Source organism: Elgaria multicarinata, chromosome 1 (genome assembly GCF_023053635.1).
Source record: "Elgaria multicarinata webbii isolate HBS135686 ecotype San Diego chromosome 1, rElgMul1.1.pri, whole genome shotgun sequence".
Taxonomy (NCBI): domain Eukaryota; kingdom Metazoa; phylum Chordata; class Lepidosauria; order Squamata; family Anguidae; genus Elgaria; species Elgaria multicarinata.
This window is the reverse complement of record NC_086171.1, coordinates 16,867,303-16,880,112: the sequence shown is the minus strand read 5'-3', so window position 1 is coordinate 16,880,112 and position 12,810 is coordinate 16,867,303. Positions and strand designations below refer to the sequence as shown.

Below are 12,810 nucleotides of genomic sequence, written 5' to 3'. Positions count from 1 at the left end.
TGGCATGGAGGTTTTCTCCTCCACCCCCGCCAATGCTTGCTTAGGCTAATGGAGGCCCTGCCATTCAATCTCCCATTGCGCTGGGAGACGGGACAAACATTCCCCCGTGACCCTTGGCAGCCAGGGTCCCTCTTCAGGACATCATTAAAGGGCTCCCTGCGCTTGTCTGACATCAATTGGAAAAGCTTCCCTCGCATTCTCTCCCCCCCCCCAAAAGAAAAACCCCACCCACCGACCCGCTCTGTCCATGGATAGAAAATCCTTTGGTCGCGGCTGCAGAAGGAAAGAAAAGCCCCGCTCCGCAGGTAGGAGCGCGGGGCCGTTTGCCAAAGAGGAACCAGGCTTGGGCCAAGGCTGCCTGCTCGACGGCCGTTCGCTTTGGCCTGTCGCTTCTCATCAGCCCAATCCGCCGGGCCGCTCCCTCCTCCGAGCCCCCTAATCCGGTTATCCCTCGGGTGATCAATATTAATGCCCGCCCGCCCCGCATCCTCGGGCCTCGGAGTCTGGCCCCAGAGGAACAACCCCCGTGGAAATAACTAAGACATCAGCCGCCGCCGCCGCCAGTCCTCCATGAACGGCCCCACCAAGGTCAGCGAATGGCCCGCGGCCAAGGAAGACTGGGGGACCCCCTCGTCCATGCTGGATTTGTTGGGCGATCTCGCCGAGGACGAGGAGGACGAGGAGGAAGGCCTCCGAGAGAAGATGCCCTGCTTGGACCTCTGTGGGTTTCCCACCTCGGCCGGAGCGCCCAGATCTTTCGCTGCTGCTGCTGCTGCTACCGGGGGACTCGACGGTTTGGAGGACGGGGTCCCCGAGGAGGGAGAAGAGGAAGAAGAGGGGGAGGAGGAGGAAGAAGAAGAAGAGGGGGGACCGAGGAGGAAGGCTGCTTTGCGCGGCAGAGCCAAGCGAAAGCGGGTCATCACCCACACGCAGCGCCAGGCGGCCAACGTCCGCGAGAGGAAGAGGATGTTCAACCTCAACGAAGCCTTTGACCAGCTGAGGAAGAAGGTGCCCACTTTCGCCTACGAGAAGCGCCTCTCCAGGATCGAGACGCTGCGCCTGGCCATCGTCTACATCTCCTTCATGACCGAGCTGCTGGGGGGTTCCAAAGCCAGCTAGAGAGGCGGCGGGGCAGGAGAGGCAGCAGGGCCATCCAGGCATGGAGAGAGGAAAGGAGCAGCAGCAGCAGCAGCAATGCCAGGGTGCGCAGGCTAGAAGGCACAGATAGGGGGCCGCCAACCCAAGCTGAAGAAGGCAGAGCTCCTGAGTGGATTCTCTAGTCTACATCTGGGTGGATTCTCTAGTCTACTTTTTCTTTTTTCGTTTTAAAGAATGCACCAGCGCAGCGATCCAGGAATTGGCATCTTGGATGATGGAGAGAGGCTGTTTCCTGGCGAAGGACTTCTCTGTTCCTTCCAGTCCTCTGAGGTTTCTTTTTAGAGAGAAGAGGCTGCCCAATGTGCTAATGGCAACTAACGAGAAGCCGTTTGGATATGGCAGGGGAATTGGGGACACTCTTTCTTCCTTGAGTCCCATCAGAAGTGAAAGGACCGGGGGTGGGGGGTTGACAGCATCCAGGGAGGGTGTCAAAGGCAAGGGAAGGAGTGCTGGCGGGGGAGAGGTGGGGACCACCCAATGTTGAGAAGACCCTGAAGAAAATCAAGGAGAAGGAGAAAGAGGAAGAAGAAGGGACAAAGTGCTGAAAAGGAGGGTGTGATTGGGCAATTGGGACCTGAGCTCTTTGGGGGAAATGCCCCAAGCTGAATGTGTCCCTGCACTGAGTAAAAGAGGATGCAGTGCTGGCTGATGATCAGGACCAAACTAAGCCTGACGTTAAATGCCTCTTTGGTTTTTCAAACGTGCTGCGATTTGGAAGTGCCATGTGCATCAGCTGAGGGGGAGGGAGCGACAATTGAAGGGATCAGAGCAGATGTGGAAGGGGGATTTTGCCCCATCTCGCTTCAATAAGAGAGTGGATAGGAGGAACAGTCTAGGGCTGAAGACATTTACAGCCCTAGCCCCTTTCCTTTCCTCTCCTTTCCTTTCCTCTCTCTCTCTCTCTCTCTCTCTTGAGAGAGAAAAAGAAAGAGAGACTTTAAAATGTCACTACTTTTTCACCTTAGCAAGAGAAGGAAATGAAGGCAATTTTAGAAAGGCTTCTGGCAAAGGACAACAGATGCTGGAGCCCAGAATGGAGCTGGGCATGATTGTACCCTTCTCTTTTCTTTTTTCTATTATTATTTTTATGAAAGATTGAATTTTCACAGCTACAAAGTAATAAAATGTAACCTTTGTTTCAATAAATTGAATAAATTATGGTACTAGGCGATATTAGATTCCCTCTCTTTGCCCCTCTCCTCCCCAAACACAGTGCTTCCCAAGGAACTGAAATTGGGGAGGATTTCAAAAGTGTTCAGGAGGTGTGAAGTCTGAGGGGGTCAGCCCACGTACACCCAGCCTGCCCAGTCCATATCACTGTGAGCACTTGGTTTAACATAGGAAGATTTGCATGGATCTCTCGTTTGTTTGTTTGTTTGTTTTGGATACAAATGTCAGGAAGCACCTTGTACCGCAGTTCCCCACTCATGTGCCCCAGCCAAAGCAAAAAAAAAAAAAAAGTCACTCAGACCACCCATCACACATAACAGGGTATATAGTTTTTCTGATGCAGAGGTTGACGTCTTGTGTCAGAAAATATATCATGTGAAGTGGTTCTTAATCCCTTTGACTTCAGATGTGTTTCCAAGTTCTTTGCCTGAACTGCATTGGCTGTAACTTTATATTTCTATCCATGCATACTGTAGTAATTGTTGCCTTTCCTTTTACTGTTTTCCTCCACTGAACTTGGCAACATTGAAGAAAGGGGCAACGGGAATTACTGGTGGGGAGGCATAAGGAAAGGTTTCTATGTTTGGAGAGTTTTAGTTCGGGGGGGGCATTGAATAAGAGTGGGCATGATAAAGCTGTATAAAAGTATGCATGGCATAGAGAAAGGGGAATAGGTCTCCCATAATACCAGATCCTGGAGCCATCCAACGAAGCTGAATGGTGAGAGATTCAGGACAGACCAAAAGAATAACTTCACAGACAGCCTAGAACAAAACTATGGAATGTGCTAGCACAAGATGTGGTGATGGTCAACACTTTAGATGACTTTAAAAGGGGATTAGACAAATCCATGGAGGATAAGGCTTTCAATGGCTACTAGTCCTGATGGCTATGTACCTCTAGTATCAGAGGCTGTATGCTGGGGAACATGACCAGGAGGGTGCAATTGCACTCATGTCCTGCTTATGGGTTTCCTGTAGTGATTGTACACTGTAGTGATTGTACACTTATGAGTTTCCTGTAGTGATTGTACACAGAATGCTTGAATAGACAGGCCAGTGATGGGCAACATGTGGCCCTCCAGATGATTTGGCATGCAATTCCCATCATTCTTCACTATAAGCTGGTTAGGGCTGCTGGAACATGTAGCTTAAAACATCTGGAAGACCACAAGTTGCTCAGCCCTAAGATAGGTCTGTGGTCTGATCCAACAGTGCTCTTATGTTCTATGAAGTCTACTCATAATGTGGTCTCTATTCCATTGTTGTTACCTTAGTAGAAGTCTGGAACTATGCCAATATTCCTGCCGTTATATATCTATCCAAGACCACAATCTGGTCCTAAAATTATTTTTATTGATAGACTTAAGTCAAAAGTAGCAATAATGTTTCTATTGTTGCTCCACCTTATGCATTTATGATATAGTATTCATTTGTATTCTTTTTATAAATTGTCCCATATTTTTCATTGTCCATCTTAATATATCTGCTCTCAGGGTTATTTGGATGTTGGTTCCCACAGAGACTGACCTAGAGCTTCAACCTCATGATGAAACTGTACAATTTCATATACCAGAGCATTTGCTACAAAAGAGGGAAAGGAGCTAAGAGCACAGAATTAATCCAACGACCAATCCTTCCCCTCCCAATGATTGGATTATATTTCATTCTGTCACTGTGGGAATCACTAATATAGAGACAGACAAGTTCTTTAAGCAATTCAGAAGTCCATTGTTATTTTGGTTTCATAAAACTATTGCTGTGCTCTTTACACCAATCCGCATAATGAGCTCTGTGGTGTCTCCAGAACTGGATATAATAAGACTGCTACAAAACCCATCCTATTTTAAGTGACAATCTTCATAATAGAAGCAAACTTCTGCCAGATAGCACAAATATTGTTGGTTTTCTCATCTTGCTCTAATGCTAAAATGCTGGAACATGCCCAAGTTACTTTAATTTTTACAATGACAACAACTGACAAGTCAGGAAGCACTTCATGTTCATGCTTCACAACCCCAAATCCATGGGCCTTTGGGTGTTAAGATGATTGCTATATTATTATGTTACTAAATTAGAGCTTAACAGTGGAACAGGCATGTAGTGCCAGACATTAACCAGCAGACAACCCCATAGAAGGTATAGATCCTTGGCCGTGTAGCAGTGGAAGGGGATTCCTATAAATCAAGCATCAACTTCAAAAGACTGATTTGCTCCTTTCACTAGGTAATATTCTGGGTCAAATAAAGGAATTGGAAATGTGTGCCTATGTGTGGATAAGATTTTGAAGGGGGACCATGTGAGGTGATGAAGGGTGGTATGTGTGTATTTGTCTGTTTTGAATTCAGCTATCAGAATCAAAATTAAATAATGTTTCCCAAGAAGCAGGCCAGTAAAGAGTGATGTAATAAGAACATAAGAAGAGCTGTGTTGGATCAGATGCTGATGCTTCATCACTGGGGCTCTTTGCATTCAAAGAGCTGGCTCTGCCTGCCCCAATTGTTGCTGCAACCAATCAGGTTAGAGGGCCTGGCATTTTACAAGCTTAATTGTTAGGGATGGTGTGAAAAGATGTGGAAATGGGAGGTTAATTCTTCCCTCCCTGGCTGCAGCCTTCCTTGAAAGCTGCTCCCTGCAAAAGATAAAGAAAATCCTTCCGTTGACAGCAGTGGACACTTGGGCCTCTGGGAAATAAATTTGTGGCCAGAGATTCATGGACCAAAACCTATCAGCACCCATCATTCTAAACTAGGGATGGAGGAGAATTTCGTTTAGCCTGCATTTTAAAGTGAGCCAATCTCATTTGAATTTACCAGACTAACACAGAGATTGGAACACAGTTATCCTTTGGACTGTGCACTTCCCCTGTCTTTGAGTACTTGGCTCAACAATTGCCAAGAAAAATGTATATATGAGGCCAGGTTGTGTACATAAATATGTATGTTTGGAAGAAGTTGCATACAAAAGTAAATACATTTTTTGTGCTTTTTATTATTCTCTGCCTGATATGAAAATGGAACGGAATGGACTTCATGCAAAACTGGCATGAGCCACATATCAACGGATTCATCCATCCCTCTTCTAAACATACATGCTTCATAGTAAGTCCCACAGGCTATTAACTAAACCTATTGCTAAGGAAGTGTCAGGATCAGGAACTCCAGGGCCTGAATTAGGATTCTTTGGCTACACTACTATACACACTTGTCTGGAGTAAGCACCATTGAACTCAAAGGGGCTTATTTCTGAGTAGACATGTACAGGAGGGCACTGTTGGAGTCTAAGGCTGTGACTTAGCCTAGTGAGCTTCCATGGACTGGATAGGCACAGGCCTCAGAGCCCTTTTCAAGCACCAGGACAGGTAATGTTAAGCTTTATAATGAGCAGGCAAAGAAGCTCTGAATGGCGAAGGGACTAAGGCCATAGCTAGACCTAAGGTTTCTCCCTGGATCGTCCAGGGGTCAAACCTGTTCATCTAGGTGACACACAGGGGATCCAGTGCTCAGGCAGGGGCAAACCCTGGATGATCCCAGGATAAACTTTAGGTCTAGCTGTGGCCTAGAAACAAAGTCCAATGCAGAACAGTTAAAAGTGCTAAGTGATTGATCTGGAGAAGGAAGGATGAAGGGGAGACATGGGCCAGAACTACACCAAACAGGATATAACACATTGAAAGCGGGTTGAAAGCAGTATATGGAATGTGTCAATGGGCCCCAACAGTTGTCAGTGCACTTCAATACAATTATAAACCATCAGTGTAGATCCTGCCATGATAGAGTGGAGGCCATGCGGAAGATGAACTGAATTTGGCCTCTGTTGCTCTGAAGGGTAGGGAAATTGCAGGGAAGCAATTAGGAGAACATTTACTAAAGGCAAGAGTAGTTTGACAGTGGAACAAGCTGCCTCAGGAGGTGGTCACTTCTCCTTCACTGGAGGTATTTAAGCAGAGGCTTAAATACTAGAACAGGTTGGGTGGGTGTCATCCCATGAAGCTGATTGGTGGGAGACTCAGGACAGAGTAAAGGAAGTACTTCTTCACACAGTGCATAGATTTGGAATTCACTACCACAAGATGTAGTGATGGGCACCAATTTGGATGGCTTTAAAAGTGGGTTGGATAAATTCCTGGAGGAGAAGGCCATCAATGGTTACTAGTCCAGATGGCTATGTGCTACCTCCAGTATCTGAGGCAGTAACCCTATATACACCAGTTGCTGGGGAACAAGGGCTGGAGGGTGCTGTTGAACTGTGTCCTGTTTGTGGATTCCTGGTCAATACCTGGTTGGTCACTGTGTGAACAGAGTGCTGGACTAGTTGGACCCTTGGTCTGATCCAACAGGGCTCTTCTTATGTTCTTATGAGGCTGAATAGTCTGTCAGGGATACTGTATATGAAACCTGCATTGAATAGAGGGTTGTATTAGATGACCTCCATCGTCACTTCCAACTCTAGAATTCTATGAATAATGGAGGCTGGTGCTTCCGATGTCAATGGGGCAGAGAATCCTCAGCAGGTTTCAATCAGAAAAAGCTAAAACTCTTTAGAGTTCTGTCTGGTTCTGATTGAAACTTTGGGCTCATCTACACCAAGCAGGATATTCCACTATGGAAGTGGTATATAATTGTCAGGAGCCACACTACTGCTTTATAGTGGTATTGCTCTGACAACTGTTGGGGCCCACTGACACATAACATACACCACTTTTAGACCACTTTCAGACTGTTATATCCTGCTTGGTGAAGATGTGTCATGGCCCCCAACAGTTGTCAGTGCACTTCAGTACCACTACAGCCAGATCTACACCAAGCAGGATATTGAACTATGGAAGTGGTATAGAAAAGGCAGGAGCCACACCAAGCAGGATATAGAAGTATGAATGCGGTATACTGTCTGTGTCAGTGGGCCCCAACCATTGTCAGTGCACTTCAATACTGCTATAAAGCAGCTGTGTGGCTCTTGCCTTTTATATACCGCTTTCATAGTGCAGCATCCTGCTTGGTACAGATGAGCCCACTGACTTTGGAGCCACTAGCTTTCACTGTCTATGAATCACCTGGGACTGGTATAAATAATGAGAGCCTGGTCTTTCATCCAGATAAATACCTTTCGCCTGTTGAACTTGTGGAAGTCTAGCTAAGGATCTCAAGGATATTGGGAACACAAAACAAAAACTCCAGATCTGAATCTAAGTAGAGTCATCAAGAGCCTGGTCTTGACAGTATGTGCCCTTGTGGCAAACACATGGTTGATGAAATCAGTTCTAAAAAAGGATCCTTGTACTTCTAAAATTGATTTTCTCATCTCTTGAAACTGAGTGGTAAATCAAGCTGCTTCTCTCTCTCTCTCTCTCTCTCTCTCTCTCTCTCTCTCTCTCTCTCTCTCTCTCTCTCTCTCTCTCTCTCTCTCTTCCCAACCACAAACCACTCTTTGGATAAACACGCTGTCTTGTGTTTTTAAAATGCATCAGAGTTGCATGAATTCTTTTATTTGTTCACTGCTTAGGCCTTAAAATGAAAATTATCCAATCTGTAGGAAGCTTTTAAAAAGAAAAGAAAAGGGAAGACTTATAAGGCGAAGAAGAGAAATGATGGGGAAATGATGTATGGAATTAATTTTATTCTGCATTGCAGTCAGTGTTGGATTTCCACAACATCTTATCAGATCTCTGGAAACTTTGCCAAATGATCATTAAGCTGATACTTTAGCTCTTATTAAGATGATATCTCCTCCATACATGGAACGCAACTGTTAATCATGGGCGGATGTAGAATTAGACATTAGTCAAGCAATTTTTCCTTTGCCTCTAACAATCCTATAGCAAAACAAAAATAGAAAGAAAAAACCTTGAGTGGTAGAGCCAACAGACAGTTCAACATCTAACACCCTTTAGCATGACTAAGCTATTAAAACAAAGTATGCCCTATGTTTTCCCAGGCAACAGCACAGCAACAAGCAAGCCTCTTGTGCATTACCATACAGGTATATTGTACACAGTAGTATGTTTGATGTCCCACTAGCACAGTAGGAATGTTCTTTCAATACTCCCATCCCTTCATTATTGGAAATTTATATGAGAGCACGGCCAATTCCCATAGTGTATAAATAACCTAAAGCTGAGTATTGATATTAGGGTTAAGCACAAATTAGAGGTAGCCACCAATCACAAGATTCAGTTCGGACCCCAGTTTAGTGATTTACAGAACAGTCCAAATTGGCTTGGACCAATTTGGAATCTGGCTGCTCTGACTTGGGTCTGAATCAGAATCTCAATTCAGAAATCCAAATCATCATGCCTCCCATTAACTATCATTGGAAATCAACAAATGGCTGGAACTTTTTTTTCCTGTTTGTCAGACCTGAATGAAATTTTCAGACATGGAGAGAACTACACCTGCCAAATTTCAGACTAATGGGCTCAGGGTGGGTGTGTTGTTGTGTATTTGCTTACTTGTTTTTTGTTTGTTTGTTTTTCTTACATGCCTTTAAAGGGGGGGTTGCTGATAACTTCTCTAATTCTTAGCAGAATTGGGTGAAATTTGCAGAGATGGTTTCCTCTTCTGAAGGAATCAAGCCCACCGAGTTTCAGATAAATAGATGCAGGGAGCTTTGTGCAACAGGAGGCTTTACAGTTTAGAGTTTCCAAAGAAAGGGGGTGTTTATGCCCCTTGTTTTTTGGCCAATTGCTGTGGAAAAGACTTATAACAAAGGTGGCCCTAGTTAAGAAACCTGCAAAGCTTCAGACAGATAGGTGCAGCATTTTTTGTGGAAGGAGAATGCTCACATTTTGTAATGGGTAAGGAATTCACTTCCTTCTATATCCCCTTCATGGTTTGGGGTCATGGCATATGTCATAGAGATGTATCTACACAGGAAGCCTGCCAAACTTCAGGTGGATAGTGCACAATTTCAGGTCAATGGGTACAAGGGCCTACAAAATTTCAGGCGGCTAGGTTCAAGAGCCTTTGCACCTATCCACTTAAGATGAATAAATGAAAAGCAGCTTAAGTCTTGTTTGTTTTCTGCTCAATTGGCACCAAAGTTACAGAAAGTGCACTATAACAGGGGTGGGTGATGGGTGTGGAGTATTTAACATTCTGCATTTTCCAACCAAGCACCAAATGTTACACCCTTCCAGGCCTCACAGACTCCAGCAAACCTCTTTTAAGGCCTTAGCTAGACCAGGCAAAATCCCAGGGCGAACCCCGGGATCATCCCTGTGCATCCACATGATGCACAGGGGATCCTGGGATCAGGGAGGGATGATCTCTCCCTTGCCCCAGGATCTCGTCCTCCACTTTTGGCCCGCTTTTTCTACGGCCCCGGGCTGAGCCCGAGACTGTGGAACGTGTGGCCCGTTGCCACAGCTTGACCCAGTTCCACGTGATTACTCACCTGGAGCCGGGAGCCACACATGGGGCACAGCACTCCTCAGGAATGCTGCACCCATCGGGAGTAGGGTGGGGGGAGCGGGGAAATTAATTTAATTTAAAAAAAAAACCTTACCTTTGAGCACAACCATTCATGCACTCCGTCTTCTTTAAAAAATAAAAAATGGCGGGCGCAACACCTCTCTTCTTGAGGTCGTTGCACCTTATGTGTAAATGGAGGAGGGATGTCACATTAATCACAATGTGAGATCTTCCCTCCTCCATCATGGGATAGAAGGTAGGTCTAGCTAAGGCCTAAGACTCTCTGCTCCTAGATAAAAGAATTAGTAAAACACACTGAATCAGTCCTTCAATATATTACTTCAAAATCCCTCCCCCAAATCACTTGGATTGGAGAGCCCGGATAAAACCATTCACTGTGATTAGAAGCTCAAGCTACCAGTCACCCTTCTCTCTCTTCCTCCCTCTTCCCAATCTCATGTTTTCTTTCTCTTTCTCTTATGTGGGCAGAAATGTATAATCTTTTGGAGACCTACTGCCTGTGTGTCTGTGGCCTTCTGAATCCTGCATTTTCAGGTTTATTTGGATTCAGAATTGGATCCAGTCTGCTTCGGAGGAACCCCTCTTCAGTTTGGACATCACCTGAATCTGTTGCCATCATCCTAATTTAGTTTGGGACTATAAATTCAATTGGAATGGGGGAAAGAGGCTGCAGTGGCAGCCAGAAACACTTATCCAAAAATGGACTGAGGTACACAATTGATGGAATAGAGGGGCTTGAAAGTCGTTGTCCCCATTACCACCATCAAAACCTCAGACTGGGCAAAGGAAGACTTTCTAGTAGCAGGCAAGGAATGCATTGACATTTGTAGACTGCAAACTTCATTTGCTAGTACAATAAGTTGTAAGTAATCCATAATGAACCCGATGATTGCACTCAGGTCTTCCTTCCATCTGTAGAACCAGTTATTGATATGTCCTAAAGTGCCTCAAGGGATCAAAACGCATGGATGTAACAGTAGTAAGGATTTATCCCTACAAGAACAACCTGAGTAGAAGTAATTGTCTGGTAAAAAAATATATTCATCTTGGCATGATGCAAGCTCTACTGCCTAAGTCTAAGAGAGGAACCATGATTATCACAAAAGGAATGAAACAGATCTTCATATATGAGCTTTAAATTTCCCTAGGTAGTTCCCCTACCCCAATTCACAAATCTTCTTGTGTGGTCCTTGACTGTACTGAGAGGAGGACTTGGAATAATTCCAAAACTGGCTTCCAATCAGCTAGGCTGGCTGGAAAATATTTCCATTTATCCAAAAGGGCATATGTGCATATTGGGAAAACAAGCTTCTGTTCCTTTTCACTCTCACCAGCCTTTGACTACCACTTACTTTGGGTGGGGGGCGGGGACATTTACCTTGTACAGGTCTCCCTGACACACACTCCTACATTCATCCATTCCAACGCATCAAGTTGCAGTGCAAAAACACCTCCCCTATTTGTTGTTGTATGGCAAATAAAGTTCATTTTTGCCAGCATGTCCACAAAATTCAGGCTTCTAGGAAGGATGCTACCTACAGCCAGTGTGGTCCAAGACTGAATTTAGGCCTGAGTTCAAATCCATCATTCAGCCATGAACTGATTGGTTGCTTTAGATAAGCCACTCTCGAAAGACCTTTCCAAATAAATGAATAAAAATATCATTGAATTCATTTGTTGACTCTCAATTACTGCATGGAATCTGACCATCTTTCCTCAGAACTGAAGTTCTATTGTGGGATTGTAACACTCACACTCTATCATTTACATCCCAGAAAACATATTTTCCCCACCGTCCTCCCAACCTCTGCTTCAATTGTGTTGATTTTTTAGGAACTCAACCAAGGAGCTCAGGGCACTGTCTCTCCCCACCCCCCATCCCCACCTACTTTTATCCTCACAGCAAGCCTCCACGGTAGATTAATTTAAGAGTATCTAGTTCATTCTTCCCAAACCAGGCACCCTCCATAGGATGATAGGTGTGTTCCAGGTTGTGGATGTCTGGACAAGTTAAGCATTACCCAGGGAGCTTTAATGGCTGAACAAGGAGATGAACTTGGATCTCCTTGATCCTAATCCAACACTCTGACCTCTAGACCACATTGGCTCTCTGAATTACTATAGCATTATTGCTAAATATAATTACTATATGATTCTTATAATTACTATTGTACTAGAACTAATGTTGTAGTAACTTATTTAGATTCCATTGATCTCAGTGGGATTTACTAATGTAACTGGAATTGTGCTGTAAGCAGTATAGCATCGATTGGCTCAGGAATTCAACCAAACATTGCACTAAGTTTGCACTTTAAAAGATCACTACCATCCATACTATTGTCATTTTTATAAGCTGGTGAATGACAGAGTGGTGGGAAGTATGATAGAATTGGTAATAATAATAATAATTTCATGGTTACTGTGGATGCTACAATACAGTAACTATTCACTCTTCCTGTTTTGAAATCCTTCTGCCCAGGACTCAAATGAAAATATTAATGTTAAATGTACAAATGACAACTGACTATACTTCCAGAAACACCAATGTAAATCCTAAATAATTCCACAGAGGTTTAAAGAATCAGCCTTAGATTTTTCTCTCCAGGGGGACTGAAAACAAAAAGTGTACTTGACACATGTTTCTATACCAAAGCATTATGTAGGATAAGAAGGAATGGTAAATAGTTACAGTTTACTTAGATGATAGTCTTGTTATGCTCTTCCTGAACCACTTTTCTTTAATTAAAATGGGGTTATCTGGGAAATTGTGTCCTCTTGTGGCCATTAGTAATACAACATAATTGAACACCACCTGAACGCCTACAAGGAATAATCTGATGTCTCAGGTGCACCCTAGCTAAAGTTAAAGACAATCATCCCACCCCATCAACAAATTAGCAGTATCCCCTGAGTTTATACCTTCATTCTTGTGTTATTATATATTTGTTTACTTTCCACTTACTAGTCAATATCATGATGGATACAAAACAGAAAACCTGCCAAGGAACATGCTTCTCCACTGTGAGATATCACTAAAAGTTTGAATCCAGTGA

At 44.2% G+C, this 12,810-nt stretch overlaps 1 protein-coding gene across 1 annotated transcript; it reads left to right on the top strand.

The window, feature by feature from the left end:
* Positions 1-570: 570 nt before the first annotated feature.
* On the top strand, positions 571-1,119 carry FERD3L (Fer3 like bHLH transcription factor). Its single transcript, XM_063147591.1, has one exon. The coding sequence runs from the start codon at positions 571-573 to the stop codon at positions 1,117-1,119; it is 549 nt and encodes a 182-aa protein (XP_063003661.1).
* The last annotated feature ends 11,691 nt before the right edge of the window (positions 1,120-12,810 follow it).

Bases quoted from the DNA above. Each gene is read 5' to 3' on its own strand.
- FERD3L (XM_063147591.1), top strand. From the start codon at position 571: ATGAACGGCCCCACCAAGGTCAGCGAATGGCCCGCGGCCAAGGAAGAC.